This window comes from Hyla sarda, chromosome 5, assembly GCF_029499605.1.
Source record: "Hyla sarda isolate aHylSar1 chromosome 5, aHylSar1.hap1, whole genome shotgun sequence".
Classification (NCBI taxonomy): Eukaryota; Metazoa; Chordata; class Amphibia; order Anura; family Hylidae; genus Hyla; species Hyla sarda.
In genome coordinates, this window is record NC_079193.1 from 304,587,796 (window position 1) to 304,608,362 (window position 20,567).

Below are 20,567 nucleotides of genomic sequence, written 5' to 3' on the forward strand. Positions count from 1 at the left end.
GGTTGGCAGCACATTGGGCTTCAGCATCCCTTTTTTGACAGATTGCCAACTTAAAGCCCAGCATATGGTCTGAAATGTGATAAGGCCAAAAAAGTGCAAAAAAATACTTTTTTTTATTCATAAGGCCTAATTCATTATTTTATCAAACTGAATGTGGTTTCATATAAAAGGTGAATATTCTATAACAGGGATCCTGTTTATGATAATATTTATTATACTTTGAACGTGTCCATTTTACTTTGTTCTATAAACATTTACATATGGGACATCCCACATTATACTTGAGGAAGTTTGTGTCATATATTACACTATTTACCATGATGGATTATTCCATTCTCCAGTAATGCTTGGCCAAGGTTAACACCTTCTTCTGGTTTGTGAATTTCTCCAATCTCCAGTAGCCATTCCACAAATTCACTGCAAGGAATCAGAAATACATGACAAAACAATGGTTGTTGGTTCTTTTCAAAACTGTGGGTTTGTTACTACAAACCTAAAATATTGGCCCAGATTTATCAAACCTTGTAAGAGAAAAAGTGGAGAGATTTTTCCACAGCAACCAATCACAGCTCAGCTAACGAGCTGTAGTAAAGTGAGACCTGAGCTGTGATTGGTTGCTTTGGGGAAATTTCTCCACTTTTTCTCTCACACAGTTTGATAAATCTGGGCCATGTACAAAAAAGAGTATCCTGAAAACCATAAATTCTTGGACAATCCCTAAAAAATAGAGGACTTTTTTCAGTGCCCATGGGAAAAATAAGAGATGCACCACTAAATGAGGACAGGAACTTAAAGGGGTATTCCACAGCTCAGCGTTTGGAACAAACTGTTCGGAAAGCTGGATCCGGCGCCAGGAGCTTGTGACGTCATAGCCACGCCCCCTCATGATGTCATGCCCCCTCCCATAGACTTGTATTGAGGGGGTGGGGTGTGACATCGTGAGGGGGCAGGGTTATGACATCACAAGCCCCCAGCACTGGCTCCAGCATTTGGATCAGTTTGTTCCAAACACTGAGTAGTGGAGTACCCCTTTAAGCAGTGCATGAAACATGATGATGACTGCACTTATTCCTTGTGTTGACAGTTATAATGGTTTATCCAAAGGATAGGGGATAAGATGTCTGTTCGCGGGGGGTCCCGCCGTTGGGACCCCCGCAATATAGCATGCGGCACCCACCTGTTTCTTGTCCGGAAGCGCTCTGTGGTCGGGACCCAGACCCTCCAGCGCTTCCGGACAAGAAACAGGTGGGTGCCGCATGCTATATTGCGGGGGTCCCCAGCGGTGGATAGGGGATAAGATGTCTAGGGGTGGAGTACCCCTTTAAATGGGCACTCCCATCTTTATTTATAGTATTTCCATGGGACTGATAGATGTGGATATCACCTATCAGGAGATCAAAGGCCCCTGCTGTCCCTCTCCAGCTTGGTTGTAGCCACAGAAGGTGGTCAGGAAGCCAAAAACTGCCAAGTTGTCCATTTTACACAGTTTGTGTTACTCCTTCTGCAGTTCAGAATTCATGGTTCTTACAGAGGTCCCATCTCTGGCTCTGCATATGCTATAAGAGTACCCATTTATTTAATCCCATTAGCAGAATTTAATTGTTGACTATCATTTTTACTAGTTTTTCGAGCTAAATGATTTTTTTAAATCATATTTTGACATTAGCCTTTTTTCTTATACCAGCTTTTTTTTTGTTGCTAAAGTTAAAACAGGAAGTGCAGGTATATTAGTTGGTTAGTTTCCCAGAAAATCTTATTTTAAGAGAAGCTAATCCAAAAGAAATCGCCAGCACAACAAAGCTTTGACTGCAGATTTGCTAGTATTTGGCCATTATTTACATTTGAGTAGAAATCTCTGTCTTTTTTTGTTATTATAATACAATTACATCATATTCTTGGCTTGACTTTCGGCAACCAGCAGACCAAGCATAGATGCCTAACCAAACAGAACAAATATTTTGAAGAAAATGTTAATACAAGATGTTATTTATCTTAATATATTGTAATACATGAAAGCAGGACAATTTACGTTGAATGCTGCATTCACACCTCATTTTCAGCCTACAGTTGCCGGATCCGGCTGGGGGAGGGGAAAACCGGGCGGCCCCGTAACCCAGCTGGAACGGCGCTGAAATCCATTTACTTTAATGAGTCGAACGGAGTCAAACGGTGACTCCGGTCGGCTAATTTTTGACCCGTATCCGGATTGGTGACTGGACCTAAAACCATAGGCAACTGTAGGCTGAAAACGAGGTGTGAATGCAGCCTAACAATGTAAAGAACAAATAACAATATATAGATTGTGATACATGGTTACATGTTTACCTGCCAAGAAAACATTTTGGGATTGTTGTCAGTTTCTTCTTTCGGTCTTTGATAAGGTTTCCTTGCTTACACATCATTTTATAGAGTTTTTCTCCTTGCTCTGATATCATCATCCAGGTGTCCTGCTCCATACCTAGTGTCAGACCTGCGTCAATCACATCAATCATTGTTAGTAACATCACTGTATTATTAAATATAGGTGTCTCAGATAACAAATGACAATTGTCTACATCACCAAAATAACTCACTTGCTGTAGCATATTGTCTAATGGATATGGCAGGGATGTTCTCATTGAACCTTTGTGACAACACACATTGGGGAGGGGTATTCAAAAGTAAATTTGCTATTTTTTTGTAAACTGCAGCAGATTGGTTTAAAAAGTGGCGCAGCACACATTTGTAAAGGAATTTTGGCTTGTTTGCACCATGTACACCTTGTTTTTTTTTTAAAGGGCATGTCCTTAAAAAAGGACAGAGAAAGGGTCAGAATTAAGTATACCTCAGAGGTGGTGTAGACTGAATGCACAGTGTAAAATGTGTCATATTTTTAAACAGCCTTAGTCACTGCTCAAAATCTGGCACAAATCTTAGACTTAGTCCTAGTTGTTACGCCGAGCGCTCCGGGTCCCCGCTCCTCCCCGGAGCGCTCACTTCACTCTCCCCGCGGCAGCGCTCCGGTCACGTCCTCTGACCCGGGGCGCTGCGATTCCGCTGCCAGCCGGGATGCGATTCGCGATGCGGGTAGCGCCCGCTCGCGATGCGCACCCCGGCTCCCCTACCTGACTCGCTCTCCGTCTGTTCTGTCCCGGCGCGCGCGGCCCCGCTCCCTAGGGCGCGCGCGTGCCGGGTCTCTGCGATTTAAAGGGCCACTGCGCCGCTGATTGGCGCAGTGGTTCCAATTAGTGTGTTCACCTGTGCACTTCCCTATATCACCTCACTTCCCCTGCACTCCCTTGCCGGATCTTGTTGCCTTAGTGCCAGTGAAAGCGTTCCTTGTGTGTTCCTTGCCTGTGTTTCCAGACCTTCTGCCGTTGCCCCTGACTACGATCCTTGCTGCCTGCCCCGACCTTCTGCTACGTCCGACCTTGCTTGTGCCTACTCCCTTGTACCGCGCCTATCTTCAGCAGCCAGAGAGGTGAGCCGTTGCTAGTGGATACGACCTGGTCACTACCGCCGCAGCAAGACCATCCCGCTTTGCGGCGGGCTCTGGTGAAAACCAGTAGTGGCTTAGAACCGGTCCACTAGCACGGTCCACGCCAATCCCTCTCTGGCACAGAGGATCCACTACCTGCCAGCCGGCATCGTGACAGTAGATCCGGCCATGGATCCCGCTGAAGTTCCTCTGCCAGTTGTCGCTGACCTCACCACGGTGGTCGCCCAGCAGTCACAACAGATAGCGCAACAAGGCCAACAGCTGTCTCAACTGACCATTATGCTACAACAGTTACTACCACAGCTTCAGCAGTCATCTCCTCCGCCAGCTCCTGCACCTCCTCCGCAGCGAGTGGCCGCTCCTGGGATACGCTTATCCTTGCCGGAGAAATTTGATGGGGACTCTAAGTTTTGCCGTGGCTTTCTTTCCCAATGTTCCCTGCATCTGGAGATGATGTCGGACCTGTTTCCCACTGAAAGGTCTAAGGTGGCTTTCCTAGTCAGCCTTCTGTCCGGAAAAGCCCTGTCATGGGCCACACCGCTCTGGGACCGCAATGACCCCGTCACTGCCTCTGTACACTCCTTCTTCTCGGAAATCCGAAGTGTCTTTGAGGAACCTGCCCGAGCCTCTTCTGCTGAGACTGCCCTGTTGAACCTGGTCCAGGGTAATTCTTCCGTTGGCGAGTATGCCGTACAATTCCGTACTCTTGCTTCAGAATTGTCCTGGAATAATGAGGCCCTCTGCGCGACCTTCAAAAAAGGCCTATCCAGCAACATTAAAGATGTTCTGGCCGCACGAGAAATTCCTGCTAATCTACATGAACTTATTCACCTAGCCACTCGCATTGACATGCGTTTTTCCGAAAGGCGTCAGGAACTCCGCCAAGATATGGACTCTGTTCGCACGAGGCGTTTCTTCTCCTCGGCTCCTCTCTCCTCTGGTCCCCTGCAATCTGTTCCTGTGCCTCCCGCCGTGGAGGCTATGCAGGTCGACCGGTCTCGCCTGACACCTCAAGAGAGGACACGACGCCGTATGGAGAACCTCTGCCTGTACTGTGCTAGTACCGAACACTTCCTGAGAGATTGTCCTATCCGTCCTCCCCGCCTGGAAAGACGTACGCTGACTCCGCACAAAGGTGAGACAGTCCTTGATGTCTACTCTGCTTCTCCACGTCTTACTGTGCCTGTGCGGATGTCTGCCTCTGCCTTCTCCTTCTCTACAGTGGCCTTCTTGGACTCTGGATCTGCAGGAAATTTTATTTTGGCCTCTCTCGTCAACAGGTTCAACATCCCGGTGACCAGTCTCGCCAGACCCCTCTACATCAATTGTGTAAATAATGAAAGATTGGACTGTACCATACGTTTCCGCACGGAGCCCCTTCTTATGAGCATCGGATCTCATCATGAGAGGATTGAACTTTTGGTCCTCCCCAATTGCACCTCGGAAATTCTCCTTGGACTTCCCTGGCTTCAACTTCATTCCCCTACCCTGGATTGGTCCACTGGGGAGATCAAGAGTTGGGGGTCCTCTTGTTCCAAGAACTGTCTAAAACCGGTTCCCAGTAACCCTTGCCGTAACTCTGTGGTTCCTCCAGTAACCGGTCTCCCTAAGGCCTATACGGACTTCGCGGATGTTTTCTGCAAAAAACAAGCTGAGACTCTACCTCCTCACAGGCCTTATGATTGCCCTATCGACCTCCTCCCGGGCACTACTCCACCCCGGGGCAGAATTTATCCTCTCTCTGCCCCAGAGACTCTTGCCATGTCCGAATACGTCCAGGAGAATCTAAAAAAGGGCTTTATCCGTAAATCCTCCTCTCCTGCCGGAGCCGGATTTTTCTTTGTGTCCAAAAAAGATGGCTCCCTACGTCCTTGCATTGACTACCGCGGTCTTAATAAAATCACGGTTAAGAACCGCTACCCCTTACCCCTCATCTCTGAACTCTTTGATCGCCTCCAAGGTGCCCACATCTTCACTAAATTGGACTTAAGAGGCGCCTATAACCTCATCCGCATCAGAGAGGGGGACGAGTGGAAAACGGCATTTAACACCAGAGATGGACACTTTGAGTATCTGGTCATGCCCTTTGGACTGTGCAACGCCCCTGCCGTCTTCCAAGACTTTGTCAATGAAATTTTTCGTGATCTGTTATACTCCTGTGTTGTTGTATATCTGGACGATATCCTAATTTTTTCTGCCAATCTAGAAGAACACCGCCAGCATGTCCGTATGGTTCTTCAGAGACTTCGTGACAACCAACTCTATGCCAAAATTGAGAAATGTCTGTTTGAATGCCAATCTCTTCCTTTTCTAGGATATTTGGTCTCTGGCCAGGGACTACAGATGGATCCAGACAAACTCTCTGCCGTCTTAGATTGGCCACGCCCCTCCGGACTCCGTGCTATCCAACGCTTTTTGGGGTTCGCCAATTATTACAGGCAATTTATTCCACATTTTTCTACCATTGTGGCTCCTATCGTGGCTTTAACCAAAAAAAATGCTGATCCCAAGTCCTGGCCTCCTCAAGCAGAAGACGCCTTTAAACGACTCAAGTCTGCCTTTTCTTCGGCTCCCGTCCTCTCCAGACCTGACCCTTCCAAACCCTTCCTATTGGAGGTTGATGCCTCCTCAGTGGGAGCTGGAGCTGTTCTTCTACAAAAAAATTCTTCCGGGCATGCTGTCACTTGTGGTTTTTTCTCTAGGACCTTCTCTCCAGCGGAGAGGAACTACTCCATCGGGGATCGAGAGCTTCTAGCCATTAAATTAGCACTTGAGGAATGGAGGCATCTGCTGGAGGGATCAAGTTCTCCTGTTATTATCTACACCGACCACAAGAACCTCTCCTACCTCCAGTCTGCCCAACGGCTGAATCCTCGCCAGGCCCGGTGGTCTCTGTTCTTTGCCCGATTTAATTTTGAGATTCACTTTCGTCCTGCCGATAAGAACATTAGGGCCGATGCTCTCTCTCGTTCCTCGGATGCCTCAGAAGTTGAACTCTCTCCGCAACACATCATTCCACCTGACTGCCTGATCTCCACTTCTCCTGCCTCCATCAGGCAGACTCCTCCAGGAAAGACCTTTGTTTCTCCTCGCCAACGCCTCGGAATCCTCAAATGGGGTCACTCCTCCCATCTCGCAGGTCATGCGGGTATCAAGAAATCTGTGCAACTCATCTCCCGCTTCTATTGGTGGCCGACTCTGGAGACGGATGTTGTGGACTTTGTGCGAGCCTGCACTATCTGTGCCCGGGATAAGACTCCTCGCCAGAAGCCCGCTGGTTTTCTTCATCCTCTGCCTGTCCCCGAACAGCCTTGGTCTCTGATTGGTATGGATTTTATTACTGATTTACCCCCTTCCCGTGGCAACACTGTTATTTGGGTGGTCGTTGATCGATTCTCCAAAATGGCACATTTCATCCCTCTTCCTGGTCTTCCTTCTGCGCCTCAGTTGGCTAAACAATTTTTTGTACACATTTTTCGTCTTCACGGGTTGCCTACGCAGATTGTCTCGGATAGAGGCGTCCAATTCGTGTCTAAAATCTGGAGGGCTCTCTGTAAACAACTCAAGATTAAATTAAATTTTTCTTCTGCATATCATCCCCAGTCCAATGGACAAGTAGAAAGGATTAACCAGATCTTGGGTGATTATTTGCGACATTTTGTTTCCTCCCGCCAGGATGACTGGGCAGATCTCCTCCCATGGGCCGAATTCTCGTATAACTTCAGGGTCTCTGAGTCTTCCTCCAAATCCCCATTTTTCGTGGTGTACGGCCGTCACCCTCTTCCCCCCCTCCCTACTCCCTTGCCCTCTGGTCTGCCCGCTGTGGATGAAATTTCTCGTGACCTTTCCATCATATGGAGAGAGACCCAAAAATCTCTCTTACAGGCTTCATCACGCATGAAGAAGTTCGCGGATAAGAAAAGAAGAGCCCCCCCCGTTTTTTCCCCTGGAGACAAGGTATGGCTCTCCGCTAAATATGTCCGCTTCCGTGTCCCTAGCTACAAGTTGGGACCACGCTATCTTGGTCCTTTCAAAATTTTGTGTCAAATTAATCCTGTCTCTTATAAACTTCTTCTTCCTCCCTCTCTTCGTATCCCTAATGCCTTTCACGTCTCTCTTCTCAAACCACTCATCCTCAACCGTTTTTCTCCCAAATCTGTTCCTCCCACTCCTGTTTCCGGCTCCTCGGACATCTTCTCGGTCAAAGAAATTTTAGCTGCCAAAAAGGTCAGAGGGAAAAAATTTTTTTTAGTGGACTGGGAGGGTTGTGGTCCTGAAGAGAGATCCTGGGAACCTGAGGACAACATCCTAGACAAAAGTCTGCTCCTCAGGTTCTCAGGCTCTAAGAAGAGGGGGAGACCCAAGGGGGGGGGTACTGTTACGCCGAGCGCTCCGGGTCCCCGCTCCTCCCCGGAGCGCTCGCTTCACTCTCCCCGCGGCAGCGCTCCGGTCACGTCCTCTGACCCGGGGCGCTGCGATTCCGCTGCCAGCCGGGATGCGATTCGCGATGCGGGTAGCGCCCGCTCGCGATGCGCACCCCGGCTCCCCTACCTGACTCGCTCTCCGTCTGTTCTGTCCCGGCGCGCGCGGCCCCGCTCCCTAGGGCGCGCGCGCGCCGGGTCTCTGCGATTTAAAGGGCCACTGCGCCGCTGATTGGCGCAGTGGTTCCAATTAGTGTGTTCACCTGTGCACTTCCCTATATCACCTCACTTCCCCTGCACTCCCTTGCCGGATCTTGTTGCCTTAGTGCCAGTGAAAGCGTTCCTTGTGTGTTCCTTGCCTGTGTTTCCAGACCTTCTGCCGTTGCCCCTGACTACGATCCTTGCTGCCTGCCCCGACCTTCTGCTACGTCCGACCTTGCTTGTGCCTACTCCCTTGTACCGCGCCTATCTTCAGCAGCCAGAGAGGTGAGCCGTTGCTAGTGGATACGACCTGGTCACTACCGCCGCAGCAAGACCATCCCGCTTTGCGGCGGGCTCTGGTGAAAACCAGTAGTGGCTTAGAACCGGTCCACTAGCACGGTCCACGCCAATCCCTCTCTGGCACAGAGGATCCACTACCTGCCAGCCGGCATCGTGACACTAGTCTAAGTAAATCTTAGCGCATTTTTAAATATGACCCCCTATGTTGCCTCCATGTTCCTTATTCCTCCCTAAGAACAATACTTCTAGGGGAGAACAGTTTGAAAGGAGGAACATGGAGGTACAATCTGGGCCCCTAGGTCCTCTGTTGTATACTGTATATATGCTTAAACCTGTTCTCATCTAAATTCATTTAAATTTTGGGGTAAAAATTGTCTTTAAAGAGGTTGTTAGATCATTAACACCTATTCCATATTCACAGGATAGGGGATAAGTGTAACATGTTGCAGGGCTTGACTTCTGGGACCCCCATGAGATCACAAATGGGCTCCCAAGTCTCCCATCGGAGGAAAGCAGTGGCCTTGCTTGTGCACTGTGGTTCCCTTCATTGCCTATGGGAGCTTCCAGGGATAGCCAAACAATGGGAGACCTGGGATTGCGTTTTCAATCTTTTGATGGGTGTGAGCAGTCAGGCCCCCCCAATCATACACTTATTCCAACAATTTCTGCTGGCAGAAACAAGAATCCGACATCCTGGATTTCAACCTTTCAAGTCCTATCATTTTCTTGTTCAAGTAGCACCATAGATATTGCCATTTACTTAACAAACACTTACAGTAAGTCTGTGTTCAACGTTGAGCAAAATATAAGATGGAACTTGTTAAGTCAGTTTCAGTGTTATATGCCTATTTTTTTTTTTTTTTTCAATAATGGGAAATCGTCTCCTAAGGGAAAGGTTTTTTGTTATCTGACAGTTTTTAGGTTCATCCCAGTTTTAAAACTTGACTAGTCAAATCCATGTGGGAATAATGGCTCAGACATTCAGTTCATGGAAAAGGAGTAAATCTACACGTAAAGTATCATTATCATTTGGAGTCAGCAACTTAATTTAGATGGAACATGGCTCCCGGATGCATCTAGTGCTTAGTGGAATTTTACAGAATATGATGTCCGTTTTTTACAGTAGGTTGTCATGGACATTGTTTACTGGCCACTACGTGCAATGGAAGTTTAACAATGCAGAATACAGTAGGTGGCATGATCTTGCATGAGGCATACCTAATTTAGGGAGACTGTTTACAACTGTTCCGCTATTTACAAGAGGCTATTTTAGCAATGACTCAGATTGCATCCTGTGCTGAATGAAGCACATACTTAAAAATATCACTTAAATAGGGATTACAGGAACACAGAAGAAACATGTTAAACAGAGCAAGCATAGGTCTAGACTTTCCTTTTAGGACCATATCCTTTATATCAGGAAACTCACAGTCAAAACTACTCTTTGCATAACTTGCCTCAGGTATGTGACAACTGAGTCGTGCTACTAAAACCCCAAGTTATAGTCTTGTTTATATCCAGGAGCAGGAAGCAGACATAATGCAGACTGAGCAAATACTTCCCTTAACTCATTTTGGTCTCAAACACCTTTCAATCACTTTGGACAATTATTATTTTAAATCATTAACTTTTTTTTTAAGGTTTCCATGGACATCATGATGGCCATAAGCTAAAACTACCAATCGACTGCCACATTTTATGTATGAAACTAGAGGCAATAGAATTGCTATAGAACATTTATCAATTCCATAACCATAGAGAAATCTATGTTATATTGACCACAGTGGTAATATGTGATGTCATGTCAACACCAAAGGCAAAATCCGCCAAGGGGTGAGAGAAGCGCTGTCTACTGAGCACTCAGGGAGGTAAGTATTGTGTTTGCCTTCAAGCTCAGTGAAGTGTTTTGTTTTGTTTTTATTTAATTTTTTTCTGGATCCACGAGTAATCTGCATCAAAATCAGCAACAAATGAGTTTTGTTGAAGATTTTGTCCTCCCCATTATATTGAATGGAAAAAAATCTGTCACAAATCTGTATCAAATCTGCAACAAGTCAATCCATGTTAGAAACTTGCATACCATGTATTTGGAAATCTGAACCACCTGTCAATTTCTGAACAGGGAAACTCATAAGTGTGTGAAAAAGATCCATTTTGCTGCTTCTGTATTTTCCTTCTTAAAATCTGGACAAAGAGAATACAGCAAACCAATCCAAAGGTATGGCCATGTGTAGTGATAATGCTGATTTAATTTCTACAATGGAAAATGCACACCAAATAGTGCAGATATTGGTGTGGAAATTGTTCAAATTTTCGCCAGAAGACTTTAGTAGTTTAAAATAAATATATAAAAAATAAAATAAAAATGCAGTGGGGGACTTATCCAAAGCAGTCTGCACTATTTCACCCACTAAATAAATGGAGACCTTACAAAAACCACTTGAACAGAGGTCAAAATCAGTCTTTTGACCTCCATCGGGTAGCTGGGATATGTAGACTTGGTGTGAAAAGAGCCATACTGCGGCATGTTATGTACTCACTTTTTCTCTTCTCCCTCTCTTTCAGAATGGCTTCCAGCCACTTCTGTTTGTCCTCTGGGGTCTTTGCCATACACACAAACCACTTGTTCTTTGCTGTGTTGTGTATCTTCCAGCCATTGACTACAAGATTACCACTGCTATGGAAATCAGCTAAAAAAGACAAGAATATATATCATTCTTATAAAGACTTATAAAGACAATAATACCTTGAGCATATCAGTAACACATGGTACATGGCAATAAACATACATTAAAGTTGAAAAGACTGCTTACCAAAACAAAGATATAACCTGTAAAAATTTAAAGGGGTATTACAGCACTTAAAAGGAGAGTGGGTAAGTGTCTGATCATGGGGGAACCATCGAAGGGACCCAATGAACTCCAGAATGGGGCTTTGGCTCTCCATACTGCATTGACTGGTGTGCATTGTCTGTTGTCTACAGTCTATTGTCTACAGTGCTCAGGTATCTCCAGTGACAATGCATGGAGGGTGTGCTGACAGTGCTTCATGCAGCGGAGAGAGCTGGGGCCCCGTTCTGGAGATTACAAGGTCCCAACAATCGGACCCCTTGTGATCAGGCACGCGATAGGGGATACATTTTTAAATGCTGGAATACTTCTTTAAGTTTTTGGTCACCAGCATATCAAGGGTTGTATTACACTAAATACACAATGAGAGGAATTTATTAAATATTTAATTCAGATTTAATCTAGTACTTAATGCAAACTTAGACTACACAGTTTTTAAATGCACCAAATTTACAAAATAGAAAAATAAATTAGGATATAAAATACTAAAATACTACCACAAATTGTTACAAAATTAATAATAGTAACTGCATGGAAAATAGTCACTGTATCACAATTGTATCACTGTTTGTCTGACACTTTTGTGATACAGTGGCTCTTTTTGATACATTAACAATTTATGGTGGTCTAATAAGCATGTTATATTTTTATTTTTCTATTTTATATTGTTTTACCTTTAGCGGGTATTGTATATAAGCATGGTGCTGTTAACTTGCAGGATTATGGGGTTACTAGAGTTCTTCCTAATATCTACTCTAAAGTATGAAAGGAGTCGGGTGTTTTAGTTTTCAATAGATTTGTAAAGAACAGCAAGATCCCAGTGAAACAAGCCAGAAGTGCTAATTAAAATGGTCGGCGGTAAGAAGCTGACATTACAAGGAGAGAACTTCTTTCATTTTATTTATCAGACATTATAACAGCTAATAGGTTGACATCTTTGAAAGAATAATAAAATGGGAGAAAAAAATATTACATAAAACCTTGAAGATCAGCCTCAGAGAATGTACCAAAAATCATAACATCTTGGATACAAAGCAATCCATAATTTCATTGCGTTATATACATTTCAATTCTCAACATACTCCTTCTTACCAGTGACACTAGGACCATGCGATCAGTGACTTGATGTGCCTAATGGTGTTTTATATTTTGTATTGCTATTTTGCTGCTGTTAAAGGGATATTCCTGTTATTAAAGGTTAGGGGATAACTACTGGGACCCCACCATTCCCAAGAAAGGAGGACAAATGTCCTCTGAATGAATGGTGTAACAGTGCGCAGGTGCTGCCAGTGCTCCATACATTCTCTATGAGGCTTCCAAATATTGCCTTGCACTAAGCTGGTGCTGGCCAGGATAGGAACAACAGGAGCCCAGGATCATTGGGATGAATGCTTTATTGCAACGTGTTTCGCTGCGCATCCTGTTGTTCCTATCCTGGTCAGCGCCGGCTAATTCCTGAGCTCCTCTGAAGTCTTGGTTTACAATATATGTTCACATCAGGAAGGCAGCAGACGGGATATTTGCTTCCCATACAAACACTCTCCATTGTTGTGTATGCAGGTACACAAACCAAGTTGGTAAGCAACTGCCTATCCCCTCTACTAGATTACTGGTGATACTCGACATGGACCACCTCTGCTTTTCTTTTTAGCACTAGGCTGGTCAATTTTCTTTGCTCTTGAGATCAGTTGGGACCCCACCAATAAGGCTGAGTTCACATATATCAGTGCCCGGAATAGTTTCTCTCCGGCGTGCACTGGAGGGATACTTACAAAAGTAGTGATCCCATTTATTTGAATGGGACAGTTCACAATTATCCAGCACCACAATTTGGACGCCGGATGCCATACAACTGATGATAACTGATGCACATTGTCATTAGTTGTGGCAACAGTTGCATGCATCGAGATCTAGGCTGAGTTCACCTATGCCAGATGCCAGACATCTGAACCCAGCCTGAGTTATCTTGTATCCTATATTTTTTGTTTATTTGTGTAAAATAAGTCTGAAACTTGGATAATGAGAAGAGCCCTTCAAGGCGTGTGATATATCTTACAAAAACGTGTGTAAAAATTAAAGTAGCCTTGTACATACGCTGTATTCATGATTATTACTGATCCTGAGTTACAGCATGTAACATAGTCCAGAACTGTGCTAACTTCAGAGCTGAAATCTTGCTGCGTTCTCTGCTTGTCTGTGTAGAGCTTGTTTTGGCGATTTATTGCGAAAAAATATCTAACTGTCCAGCCTCTCATTTAAACTGTTTTGATCAAATCTGCCAGAAGACAATATTGATGACTGTGTTCCAATGGCAACCAGGAGAATTCTGAATGCACCACTGGGTTCTAATAAAGACTGTAATTCATGACCAATGCAATATAAATAAGGCAAATACTGTATGTACAGTAGATTCCACTATATACATATGCTATACGCTGTAAAAGTCTAAACTTACTAGACTATTTCTTTCTCTACCATTTCTTAAATTCATTCAAATATATATAGTTCTGAAAGAAAGCAAGGGCTTTGGGCAAGAAAACACTTTATTTTACAAAAATATTAGCTTGTTGATCTTCTCGACTATGTAATGAAGGCCGGTTATGGATATTAATGAAGTGATTTCAAGCCATGTTTAATATTCCAGAATTGTTTCCTGGAAGATTCCCGAGAACATATTCTTCTTAGGCACCTTAGTACATGTATTTCCTTAACTTTTTTTTTTAAAGTATTCTATTTATATTTAAAGTCAATCTGTCAGCAGAAAAATTCAGGTATTAACTGCTGAAAGTATTAGGGAGGCATTAGAGCCAGGAGACCTATGTAACCTTTGTGGCCTCAAACTGCTACAAATATCTTTTTTTTAATGCTGCCAAGTGTCAAGGAGGCTTTCCTAAGACCCTGCAGTGCCTGGGCTGGACTCCTTCCCACATCTTGACAGACAGGGCTTTGCTTCCAGTGCCGAGCCCTGTCAGAATCTTGCTTACGTGCCATGTTTTCAGTCAAGAGCACTATACTGTGTCAAGATTCTTACAGATTGTGATTTTCCTGCTGACTGATTCACTTCTTTCTTTTATATCCAACTGCAATAAAAATATTCTTTAAAATGTGTTCAAGTATGTGTTCAAAATTGAAAGACAATGTAACCAGTATCACTGTCTTAAGTGACATTAAGGGTAAATAAAGTGAAAGGGTCATTAGATCACCGGTTTCCATAACTATTATCCCTACTATAGTTTAGGGATATTATAAGATACCTTTATATTATAATATATATATATATATATATATATATATATATATATATATATATATATATATATATAATAAAATAATAATAATATAATATATTATAAGATACCTTTAGGGCCTATGGAATATATTTTGTACAGCTAACAGGTAGTAAGGTTAATGGAGCACAACGGGGCAGCTTTAATATTTCAAATGTATCAGAATTCTGGCTTTATTTGTGGCAAAAGGAAATTGTTACACATGCCTTATAAAAAAATGATTTGTTATTATTATATTGTGAGTTTTAGACACTTTTTGCCCCTTATTAACAAGGCAATGTGCTATGCTTTGCAAAGAGGGTGTGATTTAGTGACACAGGGCATTGATTCTGGAACAGAATATTGCCATAATGTAAATAATCAGAGGCACAGTGTGACAATATTATAGTCAGGGGCATGTTGTGTTGCAGTATTATATTCAGGGGTACAGAGTGTGGCAGTATTATATTCAGGGGTACAGTGTGTGGTACTATTAAAGTCAAGGGTACAGGGTGTGGCAGTTTTTAGTCCATTCAGGGACAGTAGATTTATATCCTCCACACTATAGTCACATATTTTACCCTGTGACTTATTAAGGTAATAATAATGTTCTACAACAGGCAGCACCTCTTTCTTTCTTTGCACTGCGGCCACTAGGCGAACCAGGTCGTAGCATTCAGCTCAGACCTTCACCTGATGGCTTATGACCTGAATACGTGAAGGACCCCTGGTTAAGGGCACTGGAGAAGGTCTGATCTCTGTATGATATGTCAAGAGATTTTCTGGTGGATTTCCTTTTAAAAATAGAAAAAGCAAAGGCTTCTGGGCCCCAAAGCAACATCAATAATAGGGTGTGGCCCCTTAATAATAATGCAAACCCATCTGTCATTTATAATATTTGGCAAAAAGACCTTTGGGATCCGGTGTGACTGCTACCTTGGCACATCCTAGAGCTACCCTTTCTGAGCAAAGGTAACATGTAAAGCAATTTTTTTCTGTGTGTATTTATGTACTGTACAGTATATACAGTGGGGATCAAAAGTTTGGGCACCCCAGGTAAAAATTTGTATTAATGTGCATACAGAAGCCAAGGAAAGATGGAAAAATCTAAAAATTACAGATTAGACATTCCTAGAGTAGGTCAACAAAAGTTAGATTTTATTTCCATCATTTACACTTTCAAAATAACAGAAAACAAAAAAAAATGGTGTCTGCAAAAGTTTGGGCACCCTGCAGAATTTATAGCATGACCTGCCCCCTTTGCAAAGCTGAGACCTGCCAGTGTCATGGATTGTTCTCAATCATCATCTGGAAAGACAAGGTGATGTCAATCTCAAAGGTTTTAAATGCCCAGGCTCATCTGACCTTGCCCCAACAATCAGCACCATGGTTTCTTCTAAGCTGTTGTCTAGAAATCTGAAACTGAAAATAGTTGACGCTCACAAAGCTGGAGAAGGCTATAAGAAGATAGCAAAATGTTTTCAGATGTCAATATCCTCTGTTCGGAATGTAATTAAGAAATGGCAGTCATCAGGAAAAGTTAAAGCAAGATTTGGAAGACCAAGAAAAATATCGGACAAAATATCAGTTGTGGTACACTATTCCACTATAAAAGATACTTGTACAAATATGGTCTTCATGGAAGAGTCATCAGAAGAAAACCTCTTCTACGTCCTCACCACAAAAATCAGCGTTCGAACTTTGCAAATGAACATATAGACAAGCCTGATGCATTTTGGAACAAGTTATGTGGACCAATGAGCTTAAAATTGAACTTTTTGGCCGGAATGAGCAAAGGTACGTTTGGAGAAGAATGAGAACATAATTTAATGAAAAGAACCGCTGTCCAACTGTTAAGCATGGGGGTAGATCAATCATTCTTTGGGGTTGTATTTCAGCCAGTGGCACAGGGAACATCTCAGGAGTAGAAGCAAATTTTGTATGCTAACTTGATGCCATCTGTGAAAAAGCTGAAGTTAAAGAGACGATGGCTTCTACAAATGGATAATGATCCTAAACACACCTCGAAATCCACGGGGGATTACATCAAGAGACGTAAACTGAAGGTTTTGCCATGGCCTTCACAATCTCCTGATCTCAACATAATTGAAAATCTATGGATAGACCTTAAAAGAGCAGTGCGTGACAGACAGCCCAGAAATCAGAAAGAACTGGGCGCTCGCCTTCCACTGACATGGCTGCTGGGGAGGGATGGGGTGGCAGGAGCAGTACCAGCTCCATCAGCAGCAGCCTGAGTCTACAGTCGCTGATGAGTAGCTTTCTTCACCTTCATAGTGAAGCAACTCATCAGCAGCAGGTAGACCTGGAGCAGGACTTGAACCAGCAGGTGATGGCATACCTTGACATGACCATGCCAACACACCTTGAAGATCCGCTGGACTTCTGGGCAGCCAAACTTGATTTGTGGCCACAACTAGCAGAGTTTACTCTGGAAAATCTGTCCTGTCTCGCCAGTGGTGTACCATCAGATCAGGTGTTTAGTGTGGCAGGGGCCATAGTAATCCTAAGGAGAACTCGTCTGTCCATGATGTGGAGAGACTGACCTTTGTGAAGATGAATCAGGCATGGATCAGCTAGGATTTCCACCCACCAATGCCTGATACATTAGAGTAGATTAACTATGGTGCCAATGCTCCCCAGTTACAGACATTCTTCGCCATGAGACACCAAGTAAGTACTGAGGAAATGAATTAGCTAAAACGTAACTTTTCTTAGGATAAAATATATGTACTCAAGATTTTTTTTTTATCAAAAGGAAAGGTGAGCAAAAAACACCATGTGCCACCTATACCACCAAGTATTGATGTGATGCAAAGATCTCTAAAATGTGGAAGGGAACAATGTATGGTCCACTGTAACCGGTGGGGGTAAAAACTTCTCCTGTAAGGCCCTACTCTCGCCCTATTAATTCCCTTCTAGGCAAGTGTCACTCGTCCAAAAAAGGATGGCCCCACACAGGAACATCTCCCTATTTCCCCCTACAAACACTGCCATTTCTCAGGGTTTTTAAGTGGAAATAGAGAGAGTTTTCTGTGTGGGGCCGCCCTTTTTAGGGTGAGTAGCACTTGCCAATAAGGGAATTAATAGGGCGAGAGTAGAGCCTTACACTGGAAGTTTTTACCCCTACCGGTTACAATGGTCCATACGCTGTTCCCTTCCATCTTTTAGAGGTCTTTGCATCACATCAATACTTGGTGGTGTAGGTGGCACATGGTGTTTTTGCACACCTTTCCTTTTGTTTGATTTAAAAAAAAAAATTGGGGCCATATATTTTATCCTAAGCATATTATTAAAAGTTAAGTTTTATGTAATGCATATCCTCAATAATTACTTGTGCACACTAACACTTTTACAAATGAGACCGTTTTCTTCTGCCTACCTTCCTCAGCTACTATTCTGATCCTGCCACCCACCTGATGCCACACATCTGATGCCAAGTTCTCCTTTTTTCACACACCTTCATCACCGGGTACTGGTATTGCCACCCACCGCACCGCTCTGTCACCGGGTCACTTTCAGGCCTCCTGATGCTGCTGCCCCCTCCAGGCTGTCTCATTTTGCCACCATATGTTCTCCTCATGCTGATACCACCTCCAGGCTGGCTCATTCTGCCACCATATGTTCTCCTCATGCTGATGCCAGCTCCAGGTTGTCTCATTCTGCCACCATATGTTCTCCTAATGCTGCTGCCAACTCCAGGCTGTGTCATTAAGCCACTATTTGTTCTCCGCATGCTGTTGCCACCTCCAGGCTGTGTCATTCAGCCACTATATGCAGCCGCTTACTCAATGCTGTTTCCTTCAGGCACTATATGGTCTCCTTATGCTGCTGTCATCTCCACGCTGTGTCATTCAGCCACTATATGTTCTCCTCAGGCTGCCGCCAACTCCTTGCTGTGTCATTCAGCCACTATCTGTTCTCCTCATGCTGCTGCAAACTCCAGGCTGTGTCATTCAGCCACTATGTGGTCTCCTCATGCTTCCGCCAACTCCACACTGTGTCATTCAGCCACTATATGGTCTCCTCATGCTGCCAACACCTCCACACTGTGTAATTCAGCCACTATATATTTTCCTCATGCTGCTGCGATCTCCACGCTGTGTCATTCAGCCACTATATGGTCTCCTCCTACTGATGCCACCTCCAGGCTCTGTCATTGTGCCGCTCTGCAACAGTGATTCTAATAGCGACACCTCTGATCTGCATGTCATACTGAATAACAGTATTATTTCACTAACCGAGCACACACCCTTTGCGTGTTACAACAAGAAAAAGCATTCTACACCCCTATTGAGGTTTTCTGTAGGCCAGAAATAGCCGTCTTTAATAGTGATTCGCCGCGAATCGAACCAAACTAAATTTTTTCAGCCAAATCCAATTTTTCTAAATATTTGCTCATCTCTAGTATATTTCTAACATACATTGGTTACAAAAAGGGAATTTTTTTTGTCCCTGCAGCTACTGCCTGTGTGTCTCTGTGAGGAGACCAAATACAGGACATGAGGGTGGACAAGCAGGGCTCTGTGCAGTGAAGACAACCAGAGCTCTGTGCAGTGAGGACAAGAAGGTCTCTGTACACTAAGGACAAGCGGGGCTCTGTACACTGAGAACAAGCAGGGCTCTGTGCACAGAGGACAAGAAGGGCTCTGTGCACTGAGGACAATCACAGCTCTGTGCACTGAGGACAAGCAGGGCTCTGTACACTGAGGACAAGCAGGGCTCTGTACACTAAGGAGAAGCAGGGCTCTGTACACAGAGGACAAGCAGGGCTCTGTACACTGAGGACAAGCAGGGCTCTATACACTGAGGACAAGCAGGGCTCTGTACACTGAGGACAAGCAGGGCTCTGTACACTGACGACAAGCAGGGCTCTGTACACTAAAGAGAAGCAGGGCTCTGTGTACTGAGGACAAGCAGGGCTCTGTACACTGAGGACAAGCAGGGCTATGTACACTAAGGAGATGCAGGGCTCTGTGCACTGAGGACAAGCAGGGCTATGTACACTAAGGAGAAGCAGGGCTCTGTGCACTGAGGACAAGCAGGGCTCTGTGTACTGAGGACAAGCAGGGCTCTGTGTACTGAGGACAAGCAGGGCTCTGTGCACTGAGGACAAGTAGGGCTCTGTACACTGAGGACAAGCAGGGCTCTGTACACTAAAGAGAAGCAGGGCTCTGTGTACTGAGGACAAGCAGGGCTCTGTGCACTGAGGACAAGCAGGGCTCTGTACACCGAGGACAAGCAGGGCTCTGTGCAGTGAGGCTCTGAGACATGCTCCCCGCTCACAAATCAGGATGATTGACATGCCAGGAGTTTGCACAGTGCACTGCTTGTTCCACCCTAACTTCCTGTATTTGGTCTCCTCACAAAGACACACAGACAAAAGCTGCAGGAACAGCATTTTTTCACCCAAAAATATACAATTTTTTTTTTAACCAATGTATATTACAATGATACATATAATAGTATTATCTACATTATATAACAAGTGTTTGCTAACGACAGGTACACTTTAAGATCTAAAAGTCTATAGACATGCTTATAGGTGTAACAATGGTTATCTTTAGTGCATGAACCTGATAGATCAGTGTGTCGTGTCGAGATAACGTAATGCACTAGGGTTCAAGATAAGGCCAGTAATTGAGAAGCAATGTTAAACTTAGCTCAGTGTAATGCATTTTGATAATGTAAAGCTCTCCTGAAGTCGGTTTAAGTTATCCCAAGGGATAAGACATGCAATGTCTGTAAGCTAAATACACATGGTCCAGAAGACAGAAGCCATATACAACATATTTAGGACCCCTTTAACTTTTTAAATTCTGGACATACTGTAGTGTTATAGAATAGAGAAATGAGGGCTAACAATATTCACTAGAAGAAGCCAGAATGCAGGCGCTTCTTGTATGCTCAAGCTGGGAAGTGTCAGCTTCTTCCAGAATTTATTAGCAAGTCTATCAGGAAATGGATGACTAAATGTTCCATCTCCAAGCCATTCTCCTGTTTCCAACAGATGTGTGTTTGTATGTTTCCAGGG

The 20,567-nt window shown here is 44.1% G+C and overlaps 1 protein-coding gene across 2 annotated transcripts in view; it reads right to left on the reverse strand.

The window, feature by feature from the left end:
- Positions 1 to 20,567, reverse strand: part of PREX2 (phosphatidylinositol-3,4,5-trisphosphate dependent Rac exchange factor 2) — a 367,011-nt gene that overhangs the window by 196,867 nt on the left and 149,577 nt on the right. For both annotated transcript variants that reach the window (XM_056522123.1, XM_056522124.1), the window contains exons 9-11: positions 10,941 to 11,090; positions 2,326 to 2,470; positions 317 to 417 (exon numbers count right to left, since the gene is read on the reverse strand). In XM_056522123.1, the coding sequence (XP_056378098.1) occupies positions 317 to 417; positions 2,326 to 2,470; positions 10,941 to 11,090 (396 nt within the window). The remainder of the gene's footprint in view (positions 1 to 316; positions 418 to 2,325; positions 2,471 to 10,940; positions 11,091 to 20,567) is intronic.